This window comes from Mesocricetus auratus, unplaced genomic scaffold (assembly GCF_017639785.1).
Source record: "Mesocricetus auratus isolate SY011 unplaced genomic scaffold, BCM_Maur_2.0 Super-Scaffold_100008, whole genome shotgun sequence".
In the NCBI taxonomy this organism is placed as follows: Eukaryota; Metazoa; Chordata; class Mammalia; order Rodentia; family Cricetidae; genus Mesocricetus; species Mesocricetus auratus.
Genome location: NW_024429192.1, coordinates 56598154 through 56625672, shown reverse-complemented (window position 1 = coordinate 56625672; position 27519 = coordinate 56598154). Strand labels below are relative to the sequence as shown.

General features: G+C 43.5%; 1 protein-coding gene across 22 annotated transcripts in view; it reads right to left on the bottom strand.

The window, feature by feature from the left end:
- Window positions 1-27519, bottom strand: part of Kalrn (kalirin RhoGEF kinase) — a 597009-nt gene that overhangs the window by 422216 nt on the left and 147274 nt on the right. For all 22 annotated transcript variants that reach the window (XM_013114480.3, XM_040750870.1, XM_040750875.1 and 19 more), the window contains exon 2: window positions 3555-3629. In XM_013114480.3, the coding sequence (XP_012969934.1) occupies window positions 3555-3629 (75 nt within the window). The remainder of the gene's footprint in view (window positions 1-3554; window positions 3630-27519) is intronic.

Here is a 27519-nt window from a genome sequence, read left to right as displayed (position 1 = left end):
TGCTATACTATACCAAGCCATTCCAGAGAAGAGGGATCCTTTGCCATCTGTCTCTGTCAACTAACGGGAAAACAGAAAGGTCAAAGGCAAGAGAACAAGATTACACATAGATACAGAGGTCAAGATCATGGATGGCCACAGTATGATGAAGTTGGACTGTGGCATCCAGAGGCTGAGCATCAGTTACGTCACTGATAACTGAGATGGGTACTGACATTAGGAGGAGATAAGCAGAGATGAGCATGAAACTCCAATACTAAAGTTATTGCTTATTAAATGAAAGGAAACAAAGTCATATTTAAAGCATCACAGATGGTGGCATGATCTTTCATCAGTAACACCATTCACTTGTGAAGCAAGTGCTTGCCTTCACCTAACAGTGCAAGGCTTTGGTGGTAGGAGCTACAGGATAAGGATGGACAGAATGGGGGTGGGGTGGTTGGCTGTTCTAGAAATGCCAACAGCTCTCCTTCCCTGTACACAGGAAAGCAGGGTTGGGGAAGGAGGAAGGCCCAAAGTGAGAGACATTGTTTCACTGACTAAAGCAGGGGGAAGACTCACACTCTGAGGAGGTATCAGGCTTCAGTTAGGGCAGCATATGGGAATAGTGTGGGAGGGAGACACATCTCAGGAAGCATACCAAAAGCTGGATTCACGTAACAATAGCTCTGCAGGATTTTAATGTATTCACACACATTTTAAAAAGAAACAAGGCTATTTTGTAGTTGGAAATGCCAGGTTAGACTAGATAAAGTTGGTTATTGTAGGATTTTACAGAGCCTTGAAATGCTAATATGCTTCGATGCATGGTCCAAGTCAAGGGTTGGAGGATTTATTATTCAGCAATTCCCAAATTTCCTTCCTCATTTTCAAAGATCACCTTATGGAACACACTTTGAAATTTTGGGGTCCAGAGTATAAAAAGGTTGTTTCCAGTAACATGGAGCATCAGTAAGAAGAGTGGGAAATGATGGCAAGGGATCCAAAGCCAGAGAAGAAAAACCAGGTGAAGGCCAAATGCAGAAGGTAAGCATGTAAAGATGCAGTAAGCCTGAGATATAGTGGGACCTACACAGGAGGAGGGCTGGGAGGAAAGAAGATATATATATATATATATCTTATATGTGTGTGTGTGTGTGTGTGTGTGTGTGTGTGTGTGTGTGTGTGTGCTGTGACTAGGAGGCCAGGAATCCACAGCTGTGGGCCATAGAGCATGATGGGGCAGGACTGGGACAATAGAGGCACACCAAGGGACAGACATAGCCACTGTCGTCACACACGCCCACGTGCTCACATACAGAAGTGGTTGGGCTGTCCTGGCCTAGTCCAGATTCCGTTGTCATGGCAACATGCTTTCTTTCACCTGGCCAAAATTGAGATGCTGGCAGAAGAGGGCGGGCACAGCTAATGGTCCGTTTCTCTGCCTACTATGCTCCTTGCTTTGCTCTCAGAATGAAATGCAACTGCCGCACTGCAATATTTAACTGAGGGGGTGGGTTCTCTACTTGGTTTTATTTTTATGTTTTGTTTCCTGACTCTGAGTACATAGAAGAGGGAAATAATTTTTTGTTTTCCTTTTCAGATGCAGTCAGTTATCATCTCCCAATCTCCCTCAGTGCCCTTCCAAGGCATGGGAGGGCAATGTTCCCTAAGCCCAGAAGTTCATGACAAGCATGGATGAATCGGGCTCAGCTTGTGCAGGAACAAGCAGTGAGTGGCACACTTCCAGGCCCCTTACCTTCCCCAGGAAGCTCCTACCTGCCTTATCTCTGACTGCTTTCCTGGCAAACTGCTTCCAAGAGTCCCATAAAGGAAATTCCCTCTCTCTTAATGGGCTTTCCCAGGCCTGGCTGGCCCCAGTCACATTCTAATTGACTGTACATAGGAAAACTGAGCCACAAACAAGGAGACAAGGGTCCCCACGTCAGAACATACTATATCTGTCGTCACAGTCCCTGATGGTTGCTGAAAAATATGGTGTCAGAAGCAATGGGCTAAGGCTAAAAAGGCCTCTGGAGGAGGGGAATGTAACTTGGATAGGAGAGGATCAAGGTACTCTAGGGAAGGAAAACATCTAGCATGAAACCAACAGGGGCATCGGCAGGATACCCAAGGTATAAGAAGAACATCATCTTAACGAAGGGCCGTTAAATTGAAGGAAGTGGACTGCAAGCCTGCACTAGGAGATGAGGCTACGAGGCCTGGGGCATACCAGTGCACGGAGACCACCAGGAATTCCACACAGGCTCTCTCCACAATTCAGTAAGCACTCCAAACCCTAGTGCACCCCGAGACTTGTCACATACATGCCTCTATGCTGGAGTCACATCACAGGATCCTCCTGAAGGCTGTTCTGCTATGCCTCTCTATCTTCAGTAGGGAGGGGCTCACTACCTAACACAGCAGGGCAAGGGAGCTTTTGGATCTCTGTTGTCTTAACAGCAACAACTGCGAGAAAATACCATTCCACCCACTGTTGTGGGTGCATGTATCTGACTAAGGCACCTGTGTACCTGGCACATGCCTGCCTCCTTTCCCATAGCACACTGACTAGCTGCCCTCTCTCCTCTCTGGTAAGGGGAAGACAACTCAAATATGGTTTCCCTTTCCACAGAAGAAACCCCTCTTCTCTCTCCTTCTCTCTACTATGGTTGACACATCAGTTGAGCCAGCAGTGCTTGTGAGGTAAGTCATTATACTATGGGAGCATGCTCACTCATGCCCTATGGCTCCATGGCCATTCATGTAGACAAGACAAAGTCTCCAGATATAAGGGTACTGTCTACAAGGTGTAGCACCAGGGCTTCTCTCTAACGACAAGGCCTCTGCACTGATCCCACTGTCACCACCCAGCTCAGGCCCAGGGTCTGGCAAGGTCTGATCCAGAAAGACTCCAGTTCAGCTGCCAAGTTTGTGACATCATAGGAAACATTCTCCCTAAGCAAACACACATCTAGGTTTCAGTTAAACTATTTACTGAAGCAGTAGTTGGTCTGAAGACTGAAGATAGCTGATGCCCAAATTCCATGATGAGAAGCCCAGGTATATAAGAGAGGCTGGGAGAGAATTATGGAATAAATATTTGGAAATTATCATTCAGAAAACAAAACAAAAACAACAAACAAGCAAACCAAGAACAAAACTTGAGAATACAAACACTTGAGTTCCATGTGCTAAGGAAATAGATAAGGAGAAGTCTGTGATACACTAAGGAACAACAGATGAAACTCTGGAGAATATGTGGAATGGATACTCTCTTCCTACTGGAATCTCTCACAGTGCCACAGTGGCCCTGACAGAGGCAAATCAGGCTGCAGTATGTGAGGTGCGTGTGGGCCTGCCTGCTGTTGCAAGCATCCTCTAGAGTCTCCAGGTAAGATCAGAGCCCTCTGTGCCTGGCACGGTAGGTAGGAAACAGCTGCTACAAGCCTAACTGCCAATGCTCTCATAGGTCCCAGAGGTGAGTACACACACACACACACACACACACACACACACACACACACACACACACACACACGCACACAGCTCAAGAAACATCTGCAGATACTCACCAGACACAAAGGCCACTTTCTCCTTTAGGATGGGAAGAACATCAGAAGCTTTCAAACCATCATTCCGAAAAGATCCTGTGGGACAACAAAACAGAGTCAGGATAAAGATGTCTGCAACCTGCTAGGTCCCAAGGTCCCACTCTCAGTCTCTTGTCCAGATCCATCATCTGGACTTGTATGGATCCATCATCTGGGCTTGTACAGATTTGTAGCCCAGTCCAACACAGGGAATATCCCCATCATGATGGGATTAAAGTCATTTTCTCTTGACCCTTTTCAAGAGAAAACAGTTCAAGTCACACACACCCCTGCCACACACACACACACACACACACACACACACACACACACACACACACGAGTACAAAACTCCATGCCCCAAGGGCAGCATTGGATGCCCTGTGGTTGCTGAGTGACTTGAAAATGGCAAGATGTTTTTAAAGCATGTTTGTACCTCTAGCACCTAGTACACTGTCACTCAGACAGCATGTAGTTCATACCTGGTGAGTTAGTTCACTGATAACAAGGTAGTTTACAGGATCCTGAATTGCATCTTCTTGGAGATAAACTGAGACTTCATTTTACACATGGGAAAAATAACCTGCAAAAATCTAATAGCTGGAAGCAAAATAAGGATGATACCCACCCTCACCTCTAATGTCACCACCAGTCCTCCACAGAAACAAATCTCCTGGAGAAGTGTACTTTGTCAGTCTCGTCCTTTAGTCTTCTTGATTGTAAAATCTCTTCCAGAGTCTAACCAAGTTCCTATTAGGGGGCTGGAGACAGACACCCGGAACTCATGAAAAATGGAAAAAGATTTACTAAAAAAACTGTAGCCCTGAAAGGGCAACCCAGTCCATATGAGGAGTGTGGGAAGGAAGGACCAGCTTTCACACATACACAAAACCCCAGGCTAGCCCGCTGTGACCCTAGTAGTTAACCCCAGTGCCTCACAAGAACGCTGGGCTCTCTGCTGAGCATCACCATTAAGACATCACACAATGGACCTCACAAGCAAGCAGTTCTATCAGCTCAATGCTATGGGCCAGGGGCCATGAACACGGTTCTCGCACTTTTGTCCACATGCTGGAGGCCAAGTCTGAAGCCTACAAAGGAGAGTCGCATGCCGAGCAAGCTTGTCTCTACCTTCAGTCTCTCGACATCATATGAATGTTGTCAATAAACCAGGGATTAGTTCAATGGCCCAGGGAAGAGGAATTTCATGCCCCATGTATACCCAACCAAGGAAGAGAAAGAGGTGTGTCACCAAATGCCCATGTCCAACGTCAGAGGTCATAATCTAACCCCAATCACATTTCCAGTGTCTGACCATTTCATCTTTTTCTCCCTTTTCATGTTTCCCTGATGTAGCGAACCTTTTACTCAGCAATTACATCTTTTCAGAAGTTGATACACACTATGTGATGCGGAGTAATAGCTGCAGGCTCACTGAGCTGCAGTGAAAAAAAAAGAAACACTGACAAAGAGAGTTCTGACTTCAAAGAACCAAGCCTTGTTTTATACCTCTACCCTTAGTGTCTTCAGATAGCAAGGCTCAAAGCTTATCTCCCACACCAAAAACTATTACATCTCATGAAAGGGACTAATTAGCATCAATTACTACAAAATTTACAGATAGTTCCTATGACTTGCTCTGCTTTTTTCTTTTCTTTCTCACGCAGCATGAAAATATTTTTGCTTCTTAATCACCTTTACTTCATGACATTACAGTATCAAAAAACTTATTTTTATAAGTGAAATATAGTTTCCTCAGTTTTTAAATACTCTCTTTACATCAGGATGCACATTTAATTTCTATAAAACTAACATAAAAATAAATTCTATCCTCCCTTTTTTTCTAGATTATTTACAAGTTCAAAGTAAGCCAGGGCTGGTGATGCAGGTCTGTAACCCCAGCTTTGAAAGAGGCCAAGGCAGGATGGTTACAAGTTCAAGGCCAGCCTTGGCAAATTAGTGGAAGGATTGGGTTTGTTATGTCCAAACACTCTCGCCTACAGAGAGGGAGCCCCTAGTCTCATCCTTCTCTCTCTCTTTTCCTTCTCACTCCACGGTCCAGGATCAGGAGGATGGCAATCCATTCCTCCATGTAGCTAGTGATCATGGGTTCTGGTAAATGTCAGTCTTGAGCTGGACTCATCTAAGATTCATAACTTTCCACTTCCTGGGCCAGAAACCTCCCCAGTCAGTTCAGACTACGGCTGGGCTATGTGCCTGAATGTGTGCCAACCATAAGAATGCCCACAGTACTCAGATTTACTAAACCCATTGCTAGGAAGCAATCATTCCCAACTGCAGTAGCAACAAGATTTTTCACATCATAAAGGCATTTGCTTGGGGGTCTTTTTAAATAAAAGTTCCCTTAGAGGTTTAAATCAGTTTTTCATTTGCCAAAAATTGAATTACAAATAACTTTTCAACAATACATGCATTATGTAAAGCAAAGTAGAGCTAAACTAATTAGCCCAGCAGCTTAGAAATTGGTGACCTTGCATATAAAAATCTATTTACACTGGCTGAAGAGCCTATGTATGAATTCCCCCAGGGCCCTTGTGAAATCAGCTGTTAGAATATATAATAAAGGGTAAGTTCATTGACCGCTAACACAAACAGGACCAATGAAATTGGAACATGTTTTCACTATCAGGTACACATCCCAGTAGACTCCTGGTAAATGATCAATAAATATTTGATGAAAGAATAAACGACTGAAAGTTATCCCTTCCTAAAGTGAGGTGCACAAGGTCAGTGGCATCACCTGTCATATAAACACTAGTGATTCAAGTAGATGATCTCTAGGGTGTTTGTCTCTCAGTTCTAATGCTCTAAACCTTTCCAAGTTCCCTCTTCACATTTACCAGCCTTCACAATCAAATCACTATCAGAGCAACATGTTTTGAAAGGATGTATTGAAAGCAAATTCTTCATTCAGTCTCAGTGTGCTTTGTAAAACTAGAGCAACTCCTCCCTGGTTTCCAGGCCCATTGTTTTTTGGGATAAGGTGGAGACCCGAATTGTTGCAGGTAGATCAGTTGCTGAAATGGAAGAAAAATGACAGAAGAGGTCTGTAGTTACGCATGCCTTCCAGGAGGCAACATGTACCACAACTGCTATTTCTGACACAAAGTGTATCTGATAACATTATTAGCCTGTGAACACTACACCAATGGTAGACCGTCTTTTTCCTTAAGAAACAGAAGAGCCATTACTACCTCTATGGAAGGCCTGAGAAGAAATAAAAGCCCCTAACTCCTTGGCAGTCCTATATGGGGAAAACAAAACAAGTCAGCAGGAACCCTTGTGGACCTTACCCAATGTGGGTGTTGTGCTTTCTCTTAAGGACAAAGGCATGCTTGGCTAGCTTTCAGTGCTAAGCCCACCACATTCATGTCCTGCTGCTGTCAGAATTACAAGCCTGCTGTTCTGTTAATTAGCAAAGTTGAAACACTCTGCATCTATTAAGGAAGTAAAAATTACCACCAATGTCCCCCCAGGACCCTTAAGTTCGGGTCTCTTCCCAGCCCTGTGTCTGCTCCTCATTGCCCTGCACCTAGAGCAACATGGTCACACTGCTGTCTGGTACTCCTCACATTTTCCTCCTCATTGCTTCTCATATGTAAAACACCAATGGTCCTCACTCTGGCATCCAGCCTGTACTACTGGCCCTAAGGAAGAGCAGGGCCGGGCCTTGTGCCATGGGCCCTGCCCATGGTTTCTTGGGCCTGGGAAAGCAGTGACTCCCTTAAGGAAGCAGAGTGCTTGGGCTCCATGCCAATCTCCTCCAGAAAGCAATCCTGATTGAAACAAACACAGAAACAAACAACTGAGTGAGCATTTGGTGAGTGTTCAAAAGTGTGAGCTGCCAAGAAACCCATGGATTGCTCTTTATTTCCTTTTGGTTTTCAGTCATGCTTCCACAATTTGCACTTATTTAAGAGTGACGGTGTAAGCTTTTCAACATTGCTTCAAGTGGGTCTGAGCCTATCCCTCCACTAAAACAGGAAACTTCCCAATGCACAGGTCCCTGCCTCTTCTTTCCTTCCATCCCATTGTATTCCATGCAGGTGATGTCTGGTCTCTGCTTAACAACTCGTTGTCCTATTGGCATACCTGCCTATCTCTGCTTGGAAGCCCCTGAACACCAACACCCACTTCTTATTTGTCTTGGTGTTACTACAGTCTAACACAAGGCCTACCTAGCACATAGTAATTACTCACCAAGGAGATATATGAATGACACCAGGAAGAGGGAAACATGAAAATCACACCCAAATCAGTGCTGGCTAAATGAGCCCGTAGGGTGCTCAGTAGCAACACAATTTTTTTTTGTGCAGCATGTAAATCAGTGACTTGGTGTTACTTCAAAGGGATTCCTGACAGCCAGCCTTAGAGTATTCCTCTTCAGAGTAATGGCCATTACCTACTATCTAGGACTTGATAGAAATCTAGGATCCCAATTCCCACTGAAGACCCATGGAATCAGAACCTGCATTGGAACAAGAACCCAAGTGACTCTAATCACACATTATGAGGCAAAGCCTAGTCTTCACCTAGTCTAATCAAGGCTTTTGCCATCAGCTCTAAGGTTCCTCTGTCTCCTACTATGTACCATAAGAAGATTCCTCCCCATGCCCAGGGTTTCAGATATTCAGGTCTTAGCTGTAATCCATCACTTACATCCTATGCTGTAATAAAAGATTACCCAGAAGATATGAATTAATAATTCATCTTCCAGGCCACCGAGACTGGGCCATGTCTTATTTGTAAACCACTCCCATTTAATGCCCAGAATCTAGTACCTTAACTCATTCCCCTATGCAATAAATATCTGATTCTCACAATGAAAATACTGTTTCTTATTTTCTGAGATTTGTCTTCTTGCTCTCATATCATCAGTGATTGTATTTACAGATCAAAACACCATCATTTAGATGACCCTAAAAGACAGGAGAGCCAACTTATGCCTCTCTATCCCAACTGATCCCTGACTCACAAAGCCTTGAACACCAAGCAATGCTGGACAAGGAACAGAGAAAGAAAAGGTGCTAATCCAGAGACCCCCACATCCCATGAGCACAGGGCGCTCACTTCATGAAACTCCCCCCAGAGAGGGGGAAACCCACTTTCTGCTCTCTGGTAATGTACAGCCCCAAATACTCAGTGCTATTTTCCCCTAATCATGGGTATCTACCAGACTCTGAGGAAAAGATACTGAGATTCTGACAAAGAACTCCATCTCCCCACCCCACTCTCCACCTAACCACACAGTATCCATGCTATCCTGATGATGGGTGTTAGCCATCCAGTATCCATACTACTTGATAATGGGTACTGCCCATCACTGAGGTGCCCAAACAGAAACATGGGTAGCATCCTAGACATTCATCTCTCCATCACACTTTTCAATGCAGGTATTCAATTATCTTGACTCTGCCTCCTAAATCTCTGTCATATTCATCATTTCCATTTATCTGACCTCTCAATAAAGTTGCGCTGTCCCCAGTTGTACCTTATCATTCTTGAATGGCATCTATGTCTTTTCCTGTAATTCCCATTAACTGGTCCTGACATCTCTTGGGAAAGAACCTTACCATATTCATTGTTCTACCCCCACACCTAGCATAATGCCTGTCATACAAAAGGGACAGCCAAACTGAACACACAAGGTTTCAGTGAGCTCAGAGGCAAGCTGGGGGTGGATGGTCAGGACAGGCTCGCCCACAAGAGGATGTGGACCTGTTTTGAATAAGAGAAGAGCATAAGACAGATAGGCAAGGACCCAGACACTGTGCCATGGATGGGTAGAGTGAAGGGTATAACAGGTAGAGCAGGGAGCTTTGTAGTCTGATTCCCAGAAGTTGATCCGCAGAGAAACCGCATGTGTCTTGGGAGTTGCAGACAGCTGGGCTGAACTGCATCAAGGGGCTGAGGAGGGAGGGAGAGGAGCGCTTGGCTGGTCCCGGAAAGTTGTGGCCCAGAGCAGGGTTGTGCCCAGTAGGCTCTGGCATCAAGCTCCATGTCCCTCCTGATCTGTGGATGAGGCCAGGGGAGATTCAGACACAAGCCTGATGGTAGAAATCTCTTCTGATCTTTGCCCTAAGTTCCAAGAGTATCCATCAGGATGTTTGTTCCAAGTTACTTCCAGAAGTCAGCCAGGCCAGCAGCAGGCTGGTGGCTTGTGTAAGACCCTGTGGAGATCCTTTATAGAACTGAATCATAAACAGAAGAGACTTCCACATGGTGCCTCCTGTATAGTGAATAGATGGTTTAGGAGAAGATATTGTCTGTAACAGGGGCCAGGGTTAGCAGAGGACCTATTAGTGGCAGAGGCAAGATGCCCATCTCCCTCCTACTCTTTCCTAAGTTAAGGGATGGAAAGATAAGTGACAGAAGTGGGGGTGACAAGAGAAAGGGTGAGAGCAGACGAGAAAAGTAAATGTGCAATGCAGAAACGGAGCAAGTAAGTATTTTTCTCTTTACAGATGTGTATGAGCTGTTGAGGAAATGGCCTGTTGGAAAACCCCAGCAAATATAAATATATTTCTTGGAGCTCTCCTTAAAACAGCTACCACCGAGGCAGGAAGTGTGTGCTGAGAGGAGTACATCTGGCAGATCTGTATCAACAAGGAAACAAAGCACTGCATGGAGCCCACAGACCCCTCCCCGGTTTGGAAACGCATCCAGCCTGAGTAAGGCCCAGCCATCTTCCTCATCCTCACCACCCACAAATGTCAAACAGTGCTGGAGTCATCCTGTCTCCCTACCCTGAAGGTATAGAGGGAAAAAAACAGTGCAGCAGAATTCTCCTCTCTGGTCATGAAACTCTCAAGCAAAGGGCATCCAGGGTCCTCTGCTAGCCTGATTTCAGTGCACACGCAAAAGAACACAAAGCGCACCTCTTCTGGCATTTGCTAAATACTGAGTTTTCCTAAACCTGTGACCAGGCCTTACACTATATGAAGCAGTAGCCAATTACTAGGGACGATAACCAAGGTGGGCAGACTGTACACAAAGGAGAACCCATGCTTATCTTCTCCCAGTTCTGGCATACCCTTGAATAGAAAGAACACTTTCTGTATGCTGAAGTGTAGCATGCCTTCCCTCAGCACCTTCCCTCCCTTTTCACTACACCAGGCTGGGTTGGCTCCTCCTGACTCATGCGGGTCATTCTTCATTGCCACATCTGGCTCTCTCACTAGACCGGAGCCAGACTCCGGAGGGCAGGGCCAGGTGCTTCCCCAGGTGGCTTTAGTGCCTGAAGCACAGCTGCTGTTAACTGCAGGAACTGATCCCTGCAGACCCACAGCACCACGGAGCCTTCCACACAGAGGCCCCGGCTGCTGTGCCTCCCTCTTCCTGTTCACCCTCTCTGCCGATTCCGACCCCCACCTTCATCTTTCTCCTCCTCCCGTGCTTCCACATAAACTCTAATTGGAGCCAATTTCAATATTAACTTCTAAAGTCAATATTAGATATAAAGGCCCAGCTAATGGGCTACTTTTAAAAAGCAGAAATGTGTAATAGTTGCCACTGCTAAATTAGCTCTATTAAAGATCACTTACAATTAGCACTTTAAACATGTGGGTAACACCTCTCTAAGCCCGGCTAATGAGCAAACTGTTTCTGTTTATTCTTCACAAGACTTAATATTATCTGGAGTTGAGACCTCAACTGCAATTCACACTACCTCATTCTCCCTCCCTCCCCTGAAAAGTTGGCATCCTTGAGTGCAAGGCAAACACCAGAATGTGACCACTTCAGAAGTGCCTGTCTATCCATCACTTTCCTCATATTCTTGATCAGGTTATTTCAAGTGCTTATGCTACATGTATCATTGACCAATGCTTCTGCAAGGGACCCCTGAGTAACACTGAACATGAGGCTGCTGGTGATGAACACAAGCCAACTAGCGAATATTAGCAATATCTTTGTTATTATATTTAGAGCAAGCTGAGAGGCCGGTGCTGTAGCAATTCAGGCATGCAAAAGACTTGCTCCTTAGGACTTGGTGTTCCCCCACCCCCACCCCTGATCCTCAGCAAGAATATCAGTTACTAAAAGCAAGCCTTGACTGCACCATGACAGAGGGCACTCAATCAGATGTCACAGCCTGAAATGGCCTGGGACCTCTCTAATGCTCTCTCTTCTCCTGCCCTTGCCCCATGTCCTGAAATGTGGATATGATGTGAACAGCACCAAAGCAAACAAACCAATAACAACAACAGCCCAGCAGCCATCTGGGAAGCTCAAGGGAAGAGACCCTCATGGGACCTCCACAGAGCAGTCCCGATGGATGCCCAGGCCAGGGCTTCTCCCTACCCCACCTCCACAGCTTCACGCTACTTCATGCTCCTGTTATGGCCCAGGAGTGGAAGAAATGTCACAGGAACACAGCAGCACAGACTGAATCCAGGAATTAGGGTCACAGTAATAAGCTTGTTCACAGAACCGCAGTACAGAAGCAGCTGAGGAGTAACAAGCCCAAGCCTCCAGCAGCTACAGGATCCTCCGCAAACCAAAGCATCATCCCTTTCCTAGGCAAATGTGCCGCTGTCCTAGGTTCTGAAGTCATGTATGCTTGCTACTCCACATGGCTGCTGTCCAAATGAGAAAGCAGCTGAGAAGAAAGAGATGGTATGCTGTGTCCCAAAGATGAGCATGGGTGATGAAATTCTGGAGGAACATGGGCAAAGGAGGGCTACTGATTACTGCAGAGAACCAAAAGGCGTGGCTTGTTACTGCTTTCAAATAATTGCAGAGATCAAGAAAGGCCTGTATGTGCGCCCGCACACACACACACATACCACGAATACATAGATCCCATTGAAATGAGATGGCACAAAGCATGTATGTCACCCAACACATGTCTGGATTTATAAATCAGTAAGTTAACCATATCCAAAGTGGATAGGTTGTCCCTGAAACAATTCCTAGAGTTTTAAGCAAGTATGAAATCTCTCCTGAAGATTTTTGTCTTAGCTACCTTAGCCATGCCTGATTAATTAAGTTTAACAATCATTGAAAAATGTTCCAAACAAGGTTATCATCACTGTGGAAATAATATAAGGTCCCTGATAGCAAGGAATTTTGGTTTAGGAAGAAAGTCAGACATGTAATTTCAAGGTTACATAAGAAACACGTTATAGGCCAGGCAGTGGTGGCATAAACCTTTAATCCAAGCACTTGGGAGGCAGTGGCAGGTGGATCTCTGTGAGTTAGAGTCTAGCCTGGTCTACAAAGTGAGTTCTAGGACATCCAGGACTGTTACACAGAGAAACCCTGTCTCGAAAAACCAAAAAAAAAAAACAAGAAAATACATGATAGAGGTAGTGGGGGACATATTCTGAGATTTACAAAAAGATGAAAGGACAAAACTCCAGCATAAGAAGGGAGCTAGTGACAAAACAGGAAGTGGAGCAGAGGCAAGGGTTGTGGAAGCGTCAGCAAGGTCCTAGGTTGGATGGGACAATGGCGAATCTGTCTACAGCATCTTGGAGACAGAAAGGCAGTGAAGTTAGAACAAGCTTTCCTAAGACCTGAACATTCTCCAGAGTAACAAAGACTGAGTTAATGTCTGTTAGAGATAAAGTACAAAGGCCTCCCCATGGAGCCAGCATGAGCTGGCGAGTAGTCAAGATCAGGAGAGAGGCCAGAAAGTAGCACAATGTCAGTGAATGGAGTAACTCACAAAACTGGAATAGAACCTTCCCATGACACATTTGCAAAAGTCACGCTGCTCACTGGGTCGCACAGACATGACACCTCTGAATTTACATGGCTATAGTCCTATGGGCTGGCCTTGTCACTTCTTTCCCAACTCCTACACCCCCTCCCCCACGTCCCTATGAATCTGTCTGTGTTCAACAGGAAGACATGCAGGTCCAGGTGACATTTCTGAGAAGCATGCCATAACAATATACTCTGAAAGCAGGGACACTGTCTAGATGAGGGAGCCTCAACATCACCTGTAGGCAAATTCAGAGTCACACAGGAGGCCATAACTGCCTTCAGGGAAAAAGGAAGAGAAGCATGAGGCAGTCCAATGTCCTAACTTTGAGCTGTCAGGCAGTAGTGATAGGGGGTTCACAGAAGAAAGAAAGAAAGAAACTAACAAACAAACAAAATAACGAGAGCAATTAAGCTGCTCTTCATATACAACATATAGTTCAGACTCTAATATCTGCCTATACCAGAAACATCAACTACCAAATTGCTCAGATTCTTTGCTGTATGCTCTCTGAAACACTCTCCTTACTGTCCCCAGAAACCCACAGGAAGCTGAGCATCTGATCTACTTTGTTCTTTTCCATCTTCCTGAAAAAGAGGGAGCCCTTATCAAAACCAGGAGGCCATGAGGTTGCTCTTCCCACTGATGAATGTACATATGTGCCCACCATACAGACTACATGCTAAGACCAGATCAGTGTGAAGTTGTGGAGTTAGGATATTTCACACAGTTTTATACTACTGAAAAATCAGGAGCAAGCTACATGTTTAACCTCAGAGGATTGGTTAAATAAGCAGAGATAAATTCACTCAAAGCAGTCACTAACTACTGTTGTAGAAACCTCACAGTGTATTGTTAAATGTGAAAAATAGATTAAAGACTACAATGTATAAGGTGATCCCAATTGCATAAATACAGGTTTCCATCTGCATAAAAACCACATACAGATAATACACACTGTAATTATTTCTGAAATATGCTATTAATGCTAATTTTATTGATGCTTCTTAAATGTTTTCTATGCTTAAATTGTATTGTCAAAATTAGGAAAAAGGAAAATTTCTTCATTCAGATGTTTATTTTTCACACAAGATCTCTAAACTTTCATACAGTTTGAAGGTTTAATAATCAGGTTACAGATACAACATCTGCAAATGGCATTTTAAAGACAAACTTATTTAAAGCTAAGGACAACTGTTATACATCTGTTCACTCTGATGCAATTTTGTGGCAAATAAAAAATGTACCATTTACCACAGATAAATTTGTCCTACAGCTAAGAGAGCAGTATTTCAAATAAAAGTAATAAAAGAAAATTTCATTTTCATTAAATATCAAAGATTTGCCATGGATGCAAATAGTTTGCTCCAAGAATTTGAGATGTTAAGGACTCAATAAAAGCAACATGTTTCTGTTTATGAGTCATCTATCATAGTGAATACCTGCTAAGTAAATCTCTAAATGCATGCTGTGTATCAATGCATGATTTTCAACTAGATATTCAACTAGAAGAATAAGTGCATGAAAATACTTTAACATATTTTAGAAAAAGACAAATGATGTTGAGCCTGCCCTACTAGATTTTAAAAGGTATTTTTAAAACCACAATTATTAAAAAGGTGGAACAGATAAAAGAAATGTCAACCATTTAAGCCAAAATTGCCTGTATAATATTTTACGATTATAAACAAAATAAACCAGGGAAATGAGATGTTGGAGAAGACAGCTGTAAGAAATAAGGGGAGGGATCTAAGAACACTGCTTACTTCTACTCTTTGAAAAATGTAGAAAGGAAGGAAGCAGATAAGAAAGATTTGAAAAAAAAGTAGTCAACCTAATTAGCAATCAAATGAATACAGTCTGAACAATGTGATCACTTAAATTATAAACTTAAGCCTTTGGAAAGGCAAGAATCCTCAGTGTTTGCCTGGGAGCAGTTATATCACTCTTCCTCTCCATCAGGGAAAGCAACATTGCCATGGCCTTTCCAGAAGGCAGTGAGTATAACAAATAATGTAGTAAATCTTCTTTTGGGTATCCAAGGAAGGAGAACATTTAGAAAACATGAGCTAGATATCAGTGGGATAGCAGTCAGCCACTACCATTTTAAGTCATCTTTAATACCTCAGAAGTAGCACACACCACCTGTGAAGTAAACATTAGGATCTAGATGATGCAGGCACCATTTGTGTCAGATTGCATGGAGCAAGACTGCTGTCAACTACACTTTAACTTTGGAGTTGGCAATTTGATAAGATCCCAATATTTATAAATGAAAGCACTTCTGAGCTGTGGGGTTAGGACATAACTGATGGTCTTCCATACACTTTTCTATAGTTTTTAACTTTCCACTCTGAAAATGTATCAAAAGGATTATTTAAAAAATTACATAAAGACTATATAAATGATCAAGTTGTCCACAGTGGTGTAGGCCTGTAGTCTCCACAGTCAGGAGGCTGAGGCAGGAAGACTGTGAATTTGAGGATAACTTTAAAACAGAAAACATGTCTCAGAAAAGGAGAAGGTGGGCAGAAAGGGAGAAAGAACAGGAGAGAGATAAGAAGTAAAAAGGAAGGGATGCAAGAGGGGAAATGGGCTGTAAACTCACATCTATTTTAAATCACCCCACCTCCTGTTTTCTGGATGTTCCCAAAACAAAAAAGCAAAACTAAACAAATGGGATCACAACAAATAGAAAGCTTTCACACAGTAAAGGAAAAGATGACCTAAAGAATGAAGGAAAGTATTCCCAAACTACACATCTCACAGGAATGACAACCTGGTAGTATCTCAAAACATTAATAGACAAACTGATTTTAACATGGGAAATAGGCCTAAACAATATTCCTCAAAAGATATACAAATGGACAGTAGGTATATGAAAAGTGTCCCTTACTATCAGCCATGAAGGAAATGCAAATCAAAATCATAACTAAGTACCACTTGCTCCAGTGTGAATGTTTTCACTAAGGACTAAAGTATATGTATATGGACAAAAGTATATACATGGTACAAACTGGAGTCAATGGATTATGAAATAAAAAAATTAAGGACTAAAGACAGCAAGTATTGATCAATATGCAGAGAAAAGAGAATATTGCTCATTGTTGGTGGGGATATAAATCAGTCTAGCCACTATGGTAACAGTGTGAAAGTTCCTAGAACTTTCTTAAATTAACTTCCCTATCTATGAACCTGTTTATAAATGCACAGGAGAGGAAATCAGTATGTCAAAGAAACATCTGCGTTTCCATGTCCATCAAAGCACTGTTCAACAATAACCAAGAAAATGGATGCAAGCTGGGCCCATCAACTGATGAATGGATAAATAAAATGTAGAACATATTAGCAATGGAATAATATATGGGTATAAGAATAATGGAATCCTGTGATTTGAGACAACACAAATAGAACTGGGATAATCTAGCAAGTGAAATAAGCCAGACATGGGAAAACAAGAGCCATATGATCACATGTGTCAATTTCCTAAAAGCTGAATAGAATGGTGATTGACAGAAGCTACAGGGGAAAGGGGGAAGGGGAGAGGGGACCATAGTTGCTAAGGACCAGGTAGGTGGGAATAAACACTTCTGGTATGCTATGTTCAACAGCAGCAGGTGATTACAGAGAATGGCGAACTTCCCATTCCAAAAAGCTAGAAGAAAGGCTTTGAAAGCTTTCACCATAAAGAAATGGAAAGAGTTTAGGGAGGATGTTTTGCTGATTTTACACATTATACAATGAAGACATGTGTTGGAGCATGGCATTCATATGTGAAGCTTTATGTACCAGTTTTGCAACCACTGGCCCCTCTGCTTCTACTCTGGTAACTTAGTGCACCCTTCAGCCACTACACCACACTCAACACTGTATCACCACTATCCAGGATGCATCCCTACCCTGCACTGAACACCTTCCTAGGGTTCCTGGAGGGAAGTTTCTCTTCTTATCACCTCTTCCCACTCTCTTCATGCAAAATAAATAGAAAGAGATGATTATACAAGCCCATACCTATGAGCCAACAGAGGCAACAAATGTGCTTCCACACAGGGACCCGGACTATGACAAAATTACCCATCCTAGAGGACCCCATCCCGAATAAAGACAGCAGACTCAAGGTATCAGACATAAAATGTTGTAGCAGGCTTTCTCAGACCACCAGCCCCTAAACCATGACATGGAGACTTACTATTAATTAGGAATACTTGGCCTTATCTTATGCTTGTCCACTAGCTCTTAAAACTTAACACATTGCTCTCCATCTGTTTTTGCCTTTCTGTCATTCTGTGTGTCCTGCTTCCCTGCTTCCTCCATGTCTGTCTGTCTGGCTCCATCTTTTTCTCCCTCATTCTCTCCCAAGCCTAGATTCCTCCTCCTACATATTCTCTCTGCCTGCCAGCACCATCAATCCCTCTACTGCATAGTTATTGACTGGTCAGCTTTTATTAGAACAGTCAGGTGCCTTAGGTAGGCAAAGCAACACATCTTTACATAGTTAAACAAATGCAGCCCACTTTTACATAGTTAAACAATTATTCTGCAACACAAACAAAAATAACACATCTTTACTTCATTAAAAAATATCCTACCCCACAACAGAAAGTCCTCCAGAAGTTTCTAGTCTTTCTTTTGTATAGAGAAGGGGAAACTGAGACTGGTGATGGAAGGGAGCTCAAAGTCACATGTTGAGTTTGGCACCCCAATTACAGCCAAACTGTCTTACTTCATGCACATGATTCAAGAGTAGCCCACTACTGGTGTGTGCATAGTAAATTATAAGGACAGACTGATGGTATTCTAGAGCTCTGTTAGCTAGTTTTGATGCTTGCCATGTGTGGCTTTTAAAATCGTAATTATATGAAATTTAACATTCTGCTCCTTAGTTATATTAGTCACAGTAAAAGTGGCCAGTAGCTACTGTACTGGAGAGCACAGGAGAAAACATGTCATACCAGGATGGCATGTGTGTCTGATACACACAAATAGACTCATTATAAAGGGCAGAATTCTCTGAGGCCAGTCAGTGTCCACCACAATGAATGGATGTGAAACAGCATAGGATGCAATCTACCAGAGGCTCAGTCGACAATGACTCAAAGGCCTTGAAACACAGATGCAACACCCAGGGGAGGCACTGGATGGCTTCCCTTTATGTACATGGACCTAGGGAAGAAGCAAGTGTCCTCTGTCTCCTTGTCTCATATATATCTCATACATATATATATATATACATATATATATATATATGGACTATTAACTTTTGTAACTTTTGAAGGCTAATCAAATTTTCTGATTGGAACCAAAGTTCTGGCTGTTGACAGACAAGCCTAATGCTGGTTTCAGCCACTCTGGGAGGTAGTTTTGACAGGTAGCTGAAGAGCCTAAATGAGAAGGTAGCTATTTAGGTTCTCTCATGGGAAAAGAAATTTTACAAAGCCAGGAAACTTTGAATTTTCCAGAGAAAACATAAACCCTTGTAGCTACCTTTCTCCATGTTGTCCCTCTACCAGGTCAGTAAAAGGCTTAGTGGCTGTACCTGTGGCTGCCTTTCTGGAGTCATGGCACCCTGCCCAGTGGCTTCAGACACCCACAGCCCAACACACAGAATGATGGAACATCACCCAAGGGACCAGAGGTCCTCCAGTCAAGGAAAAAGCCCTTTGCAAAAAAGATGACACTTGCTCAGCTCTATTTACAAAGTCTTATAATTACCAATAAAAATACCTTTTAGAAATTTCTCGATATAAAGCTTCAATCAACACAGCTTTTTGAATATACATGATCACTCACTAAAACCAAAGAAGAAAGATTTTTCTACTTACATAAGCCAGAGAAAACTAGACCACTTGGATATTTTCAAGCCCTGGAAGTTCTAATGATGCATGAAACAAGGCAAAGGTCTGATTTGTGTCCTTCTGGCTCAGTAGCGAGTGACTGACACAATCAATGTGGAGAGCTAATAGAGTACAGGGAACACTTTTTTTGAGGCAGTATCTTACTTCTGTAGACTAGGCTGACCTGGATGTCTATGTATTCCAGGATGCCCTCAAACTCACAGTAATCCTTTTGTCTTAGCCTCCAGTACTAGAATCACACACCATTTGATATTCTTTTCTATAATCTGCATTTGTCCGTAGCCTGTAGCATAAATCGATGCATACTATGGTTTCAATATTAAGACTCTTTCTTACCGCTATAAAGATCTTAGTCGTGAGTGCTATATCACTATTTCTCACCTGGAAGATTCATCATTGCCCAAATCAAAATCTCTAATATCACTGTTTCTCAGTTTTCCCATCTGAAAAATGCATGTGCTGGCAAAACCTCTTTAAGCTATTTGTGACTATTAACAGATCATATGTATACTTGTCCCTAATAGGTGGCAGGTGTTCAGAAGTGAGAGGTGATGGAGTGAATGAGTGAATCAATGAAGTGTCTGGACGGGGTGATTGATTTGTCACTTGGCTCAGCTGTGCAAAACCTGGAAGCAGCCAGATTGCTGAAAACATTCACAATTGAAGACACAGTCATCCACAAGCTGTCAGCTCCTGAAACTGTATACAAAGAACCAGGAGGAAATGCACTGCCTCCAGAGAACATCATGCTTTGCAAATCCATCTACTGCACAGGTGAGAATATTGCAGCTCCCATTTTAAAAATCTTCCCTCTAAAACTCTACGATTCTGTGTGAAAATGGCCCATGAGCCATTCTTTTCAGCCTTGGGACTCTTGCATGGAAATCTGTTTCTCAAAACCCATGTATGGGTTTAGGAATACTCATCATTCAACTGAGTCATAGCTGAGAAACTGCTGGCGTGGATGAGAGCTCTGGGTGAGAAATCCAAAGTTCCAGTCTCCCTTTGAATCTTTTCCAGATTTCTCTTTTCCTTGGCCTTTATTTTAACAACAGTGAAATCAAGTCACACAAGTCAGACAAGATGATGGCTGAGACCAGCCCTTACCAGATGTTTCTTTCCCTAATTTTGCTTTGCTATAGAAGAGATAAATCCTATAAGAATCTAGGGAAGGTGGCATCCCAGCAGAGAAATGAGACCCTCGGGGTGAGAATCACACTGGGGAAATGCCACATTTAATGAGTTGTAAAATGCATCATTAGTTTTTGTACCATTAAGAAAGAAAAAATCTACTGCTTATTAAACTACTACACACCATAAACTATAAGATACATGATTTCAGAGGTGGCAAAATATAGGGATAGGAGAGAAAGGACATTCTAAAAGTCAATAAAATACAGTGACCAGCAATAACCAGGAACTTGCTAGATTCCAGGCACTAAGCTAAGTGTCTTTATCGTGTTATTTCGTTTAACCCTAACATAACCCTACACAGTTAAATGGAAGCTCATGAAGGATGCTACAGTAGAGAGAAGGCTGCATAGATAGCTCAGAGAATTTGCTGACAGTCATCTGACCAGTAGGCATAAGAGCAAGATACAAACTTGTACCTATTTCACTGTATATTCCACCTTCATAACCCTTTGCCCTTGGAGAAAGTTTGAACAGAGTAAGAATGAGAATGGCATGTCAAGGGAACTTGCAAGAATGAAATACTTGGAACCAAAAGGAACTGTAGAGGGTCTATGAGCACGTACTTTATGGATAAGTCAACTGAAGAACAGAAGGGTTCTGAGTCTAGCCCAAGGTAACTGCTGTTGTTTAGTGCAAAACCTAAGATCCTACAGTTTTGCCCAGTAATAAGGTTAAGTTCGCCAGTCTGAACATTTCTTTTTGTCTGCCCAAGTTCTAGACCTTTCCCTGTGTTTATGAGTTCTCAGTGGCATCTCGCAAGGGGCACCATTAACAATTCCCTTCAGGGCCAAGGTGTTGAGACTTCTTAGAGCAGTGTAGACGGAAGAACTGAATTGGTTCTACTGCATCAGCTCTAAGAACCCAGCACATGTACTCTCTACATCTTGGACACATATGTAACAGGAGCTCACAGAACCAGTTATACAGAGACAGTGTATGTTCAGTCCCTATGGCACACAGAGAGCAGATGACTGGGAGCAGTCATTATGGCTGAAACCATTAGGAGCATCTCCCCTTCCCTCATCTTTTTTGGTAAATGGTTTTTGCACAGCACTAGTTTCTGCATTCTCCAACCTGAAATACATTATTTTGTCTGAAGCCTGTGCAAAGCCGGCCTGCATTCTTGCTTTCCTCGTCTTCCTTTACGACAGACTGTCCTCCTCAAGCAAGGAACCAAAGCCTTCTGTCCCTGCTGCTCACAAGCTCATCTCTACTAGCCTTAGTCCAGTTCTCTTTTACTTCTTTGTATAAGGGATATAAAATTGAGCTCCTTGAAGACACCCCTTTCATTCTGTAATCTATTAGACATATGAGTGTAAAGTGAAGGCCATCCTCCTCCCAAGGCCTGGTAGCCTTCCAGACTCATAGCATCTTAAGCTCAAGATCAAGATAATTTATGTTCAACCCTTCAGCCATTAGGGTTTGAGTCTGAGTAAAGGAAAAACCTAGCCATTTTAAGGAGTGTTGTATGTCTAGTTACATACAAGTTAGAAGACAATGCATGGCAATTATGCTGTAGGCTTCTACGAGAAAAAGCAGCCCTGTGACTGGAAAGTGCAAAGTGCCAATGACACCAAATGGACAGAATGTAGGCTGACTTGAAAGCTCTATTTTCCATGTTATAGGTATTCAACTGGGGGGAAACATGTGTCCACCCTCATAGTTCACTCCCTGTGGAAAGCTCAGCTGGGGTGGCAGCAGAATTTGCAATTCAAGCATCACAAAAGCCCAAAATTCAGCTTCTACCTTCCCAAGCCCTCCTGGCTGTGGCTCCCTTCTGGCTTCTTTTGTGGGGTTTATAGGTGTCTGCTATGACCTACTGAGGGTTACTAGCTAGGTACAGTTTTCCTGGTGCTTTACACCCACATGTTTAATTCTTCCACATTCCTAAGAGGCATATTATTTTCCCCATTCAATGGATGGAAACCTAGGATTAGAGAAAGCAAATATAACTTACCAGGCCACTGAGCTAGAAGAGGATGAACTCATGATTTAAACTAAGTCCATTCCACTCGCAAGTATACGCACAAAGCCTTACATGCATGGATCTGTATCATCTAGTAATCAAAACACTTTGATCAGGGCACATCTACAGTTGGCTCTCAGAACTGGGACATAGCTGTGCTTGATACAATTCAAAACATAGTATTTGATGTGCCTGAAATGAGTGCCCATTCCTGGGTTTCTGTGGAATCACAGGGTAGCAAGACCCTGAGTGAGTTTCTGCTGAGTCCTGAGTCTCTTCAGGGCCTTGACCCATCGTTGTCATGCCCGCCTCCTGACAAGAATTAGAAGGAATGGCATCTCAGACTCAGTGTCCCAGCTTTTTCAATGGGAATTGAGTGATAGCCCAGTGGTGTGGAGCCTGTCTGACCCTGTTCTCTCACCCATGTGGACTTGCTGATACCCCCAAAGGGCACAGAGACCATCTTGAATGGATGTGCTGTGCTGAAAGAAGCTTGCTTTTTGATGCATGTTGGATGCCCTGAATTTCTGTGCTGACTGCTCACCACCCCCACTCATCCCGTAACTTGCCAGATATCTTGCCAACCCCATTAAGAGTCAGCTCTTCTTTTGAGGTAGGAAGTCAGTTTTCATCATAGAAAGAAGAGACTACAACCACCCATGGAAACTGTCTGAAGCATTTCAGACAAGTGCTGAATTAGAATGAAAACAGCCTGTGTAAGATCTACCCCATGTTAATATGAAAACTATAAACACATCAGCAAATATTGTTACTGACTTCGAGTGTTGACTTTAAACCAGCTGGTTCACCAAGCCAAACTCTCCAGTCCTGGAAAGTTCTGGGAATTCATGTAACAAGATAAATTCAACAACCTTACATCCAGCCTATATGAGATCACAACTGTGAGAAAGAGGCTTCTCCACATGCTACACTGCCCAGAAAGCCCCAGAGCTAAGCACAAACAAGTCTCTCTGGTGACCTGGGATGAACCATATCCATGGTAGCAGCTATTTCTATGACCGCCTGGTCAGATTCTGCTGAAGCCTAGCTTCCCTCCCTAAAGCACACAAGACTGGTGAATTTCCCAGTGTGTAAGAACTGTGGTTATAAGAGCCATGTGACTGAGCCCAATGTGAACAAAGTGTCATATGCATGTCTAGAACTAGCCCATGAAGCCATCCCTCATCATATCTCCCATGTTTCTTCTATCCTCTAGTAACTAGAAGCAAAGGTTCCAGAGAACCCCAAGACCCAAGGGTTAGCAAAGCCACTGAGTGAAAACCAATGTGACCAGCAGGGATCTGTAACAGGCCACAGAGCAACACATAAGCTTCCATTGCACTTCTACTAGCCTGCCGCTTTATAGCTGTCCATCTGTGCTGAGCAACAAGCAGAGAACACTGCTGCTGCTGGCATGATTTTTGGTGAAATATTACAGAGTCTGTGAATTGCTTTCTGGCTCTATTTCAAAATCTTATGTCCAGTGTTAATATATCCTATAAAACATAATCTCATTAAAAGTAACAAGGGTGTGCCAGTGCTCTGGGTGCAAACTTCAGAACTCAGAGACAGTGCAAATGAACACAGGAGACAGAAAGCGTGGAAAGAATTTTGTGCCGACAAACAGTGGTTAGGTGCTTTCTTTCCATTCTCCCAAGAGTTCATCCAGGACCACACCTCTGACAACTCATGGGGAAGCACTGGATGCAGTCTAGGGAGTGATCAAAACATAAAGTACTATGATCGTTCTGTATCCCAAACCTACACCCTTGTCCTTGCCTCTTCTAAACTGGCTGCAGCTGCATCTTCAACTACATGGAGTGTTTCTATCCAGATGGCCCCAGAGGAAAAACTCATCTGCTGGCCTCTACTTTGAAGCTCTATTGTGCTGGAGAGGAGGATAATCAACTGCTTCAACTTACCGTATACTGGAAACAGGATGAAATTATCTCGATACATCCCCCCATCCTTTCATGAGATAGGCACCATTGTTTTTGTCTCACAGACTTGGAGACTGAGGCTCACACCAAATAATTTAGCCAACGTCACACAGTCACATAGCTGAGGTAAGTGGGAGCTACAATGGTGCTCTTCTTTGTGCAAACCACCTCCCCTGATTGGAACTCTCCCTTGAGGAGCTAGCTTCACCAGTGATGCGAGGAGCCTGCTCATTCTAACAGCAGAGGGACAATTATGTTTCCAGGGTTTTTTTTCCAGCTGGCCATTACACAGGTTGGTATCTTAAAAGCGGCTACAACACAAGTACTTACACAGTGGAGACCAGCAAATGCTACAAACACAACCATCAGGGTTTTTATTCTTCCTTAGAAACATTAATGCCTATGCTTTCCTACCTGGCCCCACTCTGCTCTGGTTGAAATTCCAGGAATAGTAAAAAGCAAAAGTCCCTTGGTTGCAGACTTCATTAGCAAAAATTTACAAAAGTAAAGGCCAATGTTACACAGACAAGGATGAGAAAGAAGCAAGTCTCTCTTCACGTGGCTCAAGCTTCTGATGGCTCCCTCAGGGGTTCCCCAATAGCTAATGAGAAGCAGAAGGGTGGGCAACACTGGGTTAGTTATGGGTCACGATGAAGATGCAATGGGAGAGTTAATTGTAAAGGAAGGATGAGAAATGCATCTTAGACCACTTGAGGTAAGTTAGGAAACAGGAATCTAAAAATTATATATATATATATATATATATACATACATATATTCATTTTGTGTTTGTATATGCATATGTGTTTGGGCACAAGCATGCCACAGCATGCATCTAGAGGTGAGGCGACAGCTTAAGGGAGTAGGTTCTCTCTTTCTACCATCTGGGTTCTAGGAACCCAACTTGGGTCCTCAGGCTTGGTGGCAAATGACCTTACCCACTGAGCTATCCCACCAGCCTGACTTGTTTCTTTGATGAGCAAGCACACTAACTGCAGTCAGCACTTTAATGTAGAAACACAGATAACCCAAAACAGAAGATAAAGATCAAGCGATATGCCTCCAAGCCAAAGATGAATATTTGGAATTTTTTCTTTGATCGGTGGCAAAAGATTTACCTTCATGAATCAAAGTGCCTCTTAATTAGATGAGCATGAGCTGATGTGATATGCAGCAAAAGGGCACAGAGGCATATGGAGAACTTAGGGGCAGTCAGCTTGAATTTATGCTTTCTTCTTAAGTAAATAATCCACCTATGCAGAATAATCCTGTGTGAAAATAAAGACATTACTGTTTTAGTTTGTAGCCCAGAGCTGTTCCCAAAGCTGAATGGTCGTTAGATTCAGTGGAGAGGTCTTAAAAATACAGACTCCATCGTCTGTATTTAGATATACATTTAGAAGTCTAGGAAAATATGTGTTTGCCAGAACTGAAAACACTAAAAAAAAACATATTTGCAAACAATAATTGTCATGATAATTAAAGAATTCTAAGAAATCTAAGTAAATTTGACCCATGTACAGCTAGGGCACAGAAAAATCCTTAGGGCTGACGACCTGCTGAAGCAGCTTTAATAGATTCAGCAAGACTAGATGAGGAAGACAGGCAGGCCAGATGCCTAACACTGCCTCTTTTTACAGGGCATCTCCTCTCTGCACACCAGAATGAGCCCTCACCTGCCACAGAGGGCCTCTACCAAACTGCTTGACTCTGGGGATACACAAAGAGCCCGTCAACATCCCTGGTGCACTGCTTGCTATTTCTCTGCTACTAATATTTTTCTTCTCATTTTTCTTTAGGAACCCTAAGCCAATGCATATAAAGAAACACTAGCTGTCACCTGGTTCCCTCATGCTCCCTTCACCAGCAGCAGTAGCAACTGCTGCTGCAACCAAGTACAAGGTCCTTTGAGGGAGAGGCACCAGCCCTCAGAGAGCAAGATGCTGGTTTCAGCTTGTCTCAGCCCCACACTGACTACAAGAGCAAACTTCCAGCTTCCCTGTATCTTAATCTCCAGCCCTGCCAATTAGCATAAAGGAACCGGATCTACCTTGGCACAGGCTCTGCTAAAGAGCTCAGGAGAAAGGGTTAATGAGAAGGCTGCCATTCAGTGTAACAAGCCAGCCTGTCACTGTCCCTGGGAGCTTTCCTACCCTGGTCAGGAAGAATGCTGGCACCGCCAAACCATTGCTCTGAGCTTCAGCTAATTGGAAGCTGGGTGACAGATGACACCAGGTTTATGGGAAAGGAAATGATCTCTCCAGCGCCAGCCTGCTACAGCCAGAAGGAAGGAGGAAAGGCAACTTCCCCAGAGGAGCCCCATCAAGGCTCCTAGGGGCAGGGTATAAAACATTAATGGAACTCAAGCCACCACCAGAACTTGTCAGGGAGTAAAGGAAACAAGCAAAGCTGAGACTGGAGAGTGGGGCTGGCCCTGCCTGCCAGCTGGCACGCCACCCTGGAAATGAAATGCAGCCAGCCAGACAGCAGCAGGACAACTTCAGAGGACCATGGCAGCACCGGGAGCCACAGAGACTCTAGAAGAGTCTCAGCAACTAAGGTAGCAGCTCTGTGTCCTTTACCAGAAGGCAAGAGATATGTGCAACAAGGGAGAAAGAGAAAGGTCCAGGGAGACCTGGATCAGAGACATGACAAATGCCATGGGCTGGGGAGCAGGCATCACGTTGTCCAAGCTCTGGGTAAGGGCTTTGGATTTCCACTGTTTTTCCCACTAGTTCACCCAGAGGGAAATTTCCAGTTCTCCAGGATGAGGATATTTTTCCTTAATTTAAATTTTCAAAATCATTTCATGTCACTGAAAACATGCCCAACACACGGGTTTTCACACTTCCCACTCATCTAGCACCAAAGCTGCTATGTTTTCTCCTGCATGTGAAGGAAGGAAGGAGATGGGACTGGGTGGAACTGATGGGATGTGACAGGAAACACTTCTTGCTCCATCCCTGCACCTGGCCTGTCTGGCCCCATCACTGGGCCCCAGCTGGCTGCAGCTTACCCACTGCAAAGACCTGGTTTCCAGCCGGTCCACAGCACAGCTACAGAGTCATGACTCCCTAGAGATAAGTCCTCAGGCACAGATGCTTCTCACCCAGAAAAAGACTTTGTCCATAGCAAATCCCCAAATACATTTGTCAATGCACTTTATATCTCCAGAAGCCCACCATTCCAATTATGTAGCTTTCTCATGTTCCGCGTCTTCCATCAGATTGGGAACTTCTAGGATGGGTAGATCCATGGAGAA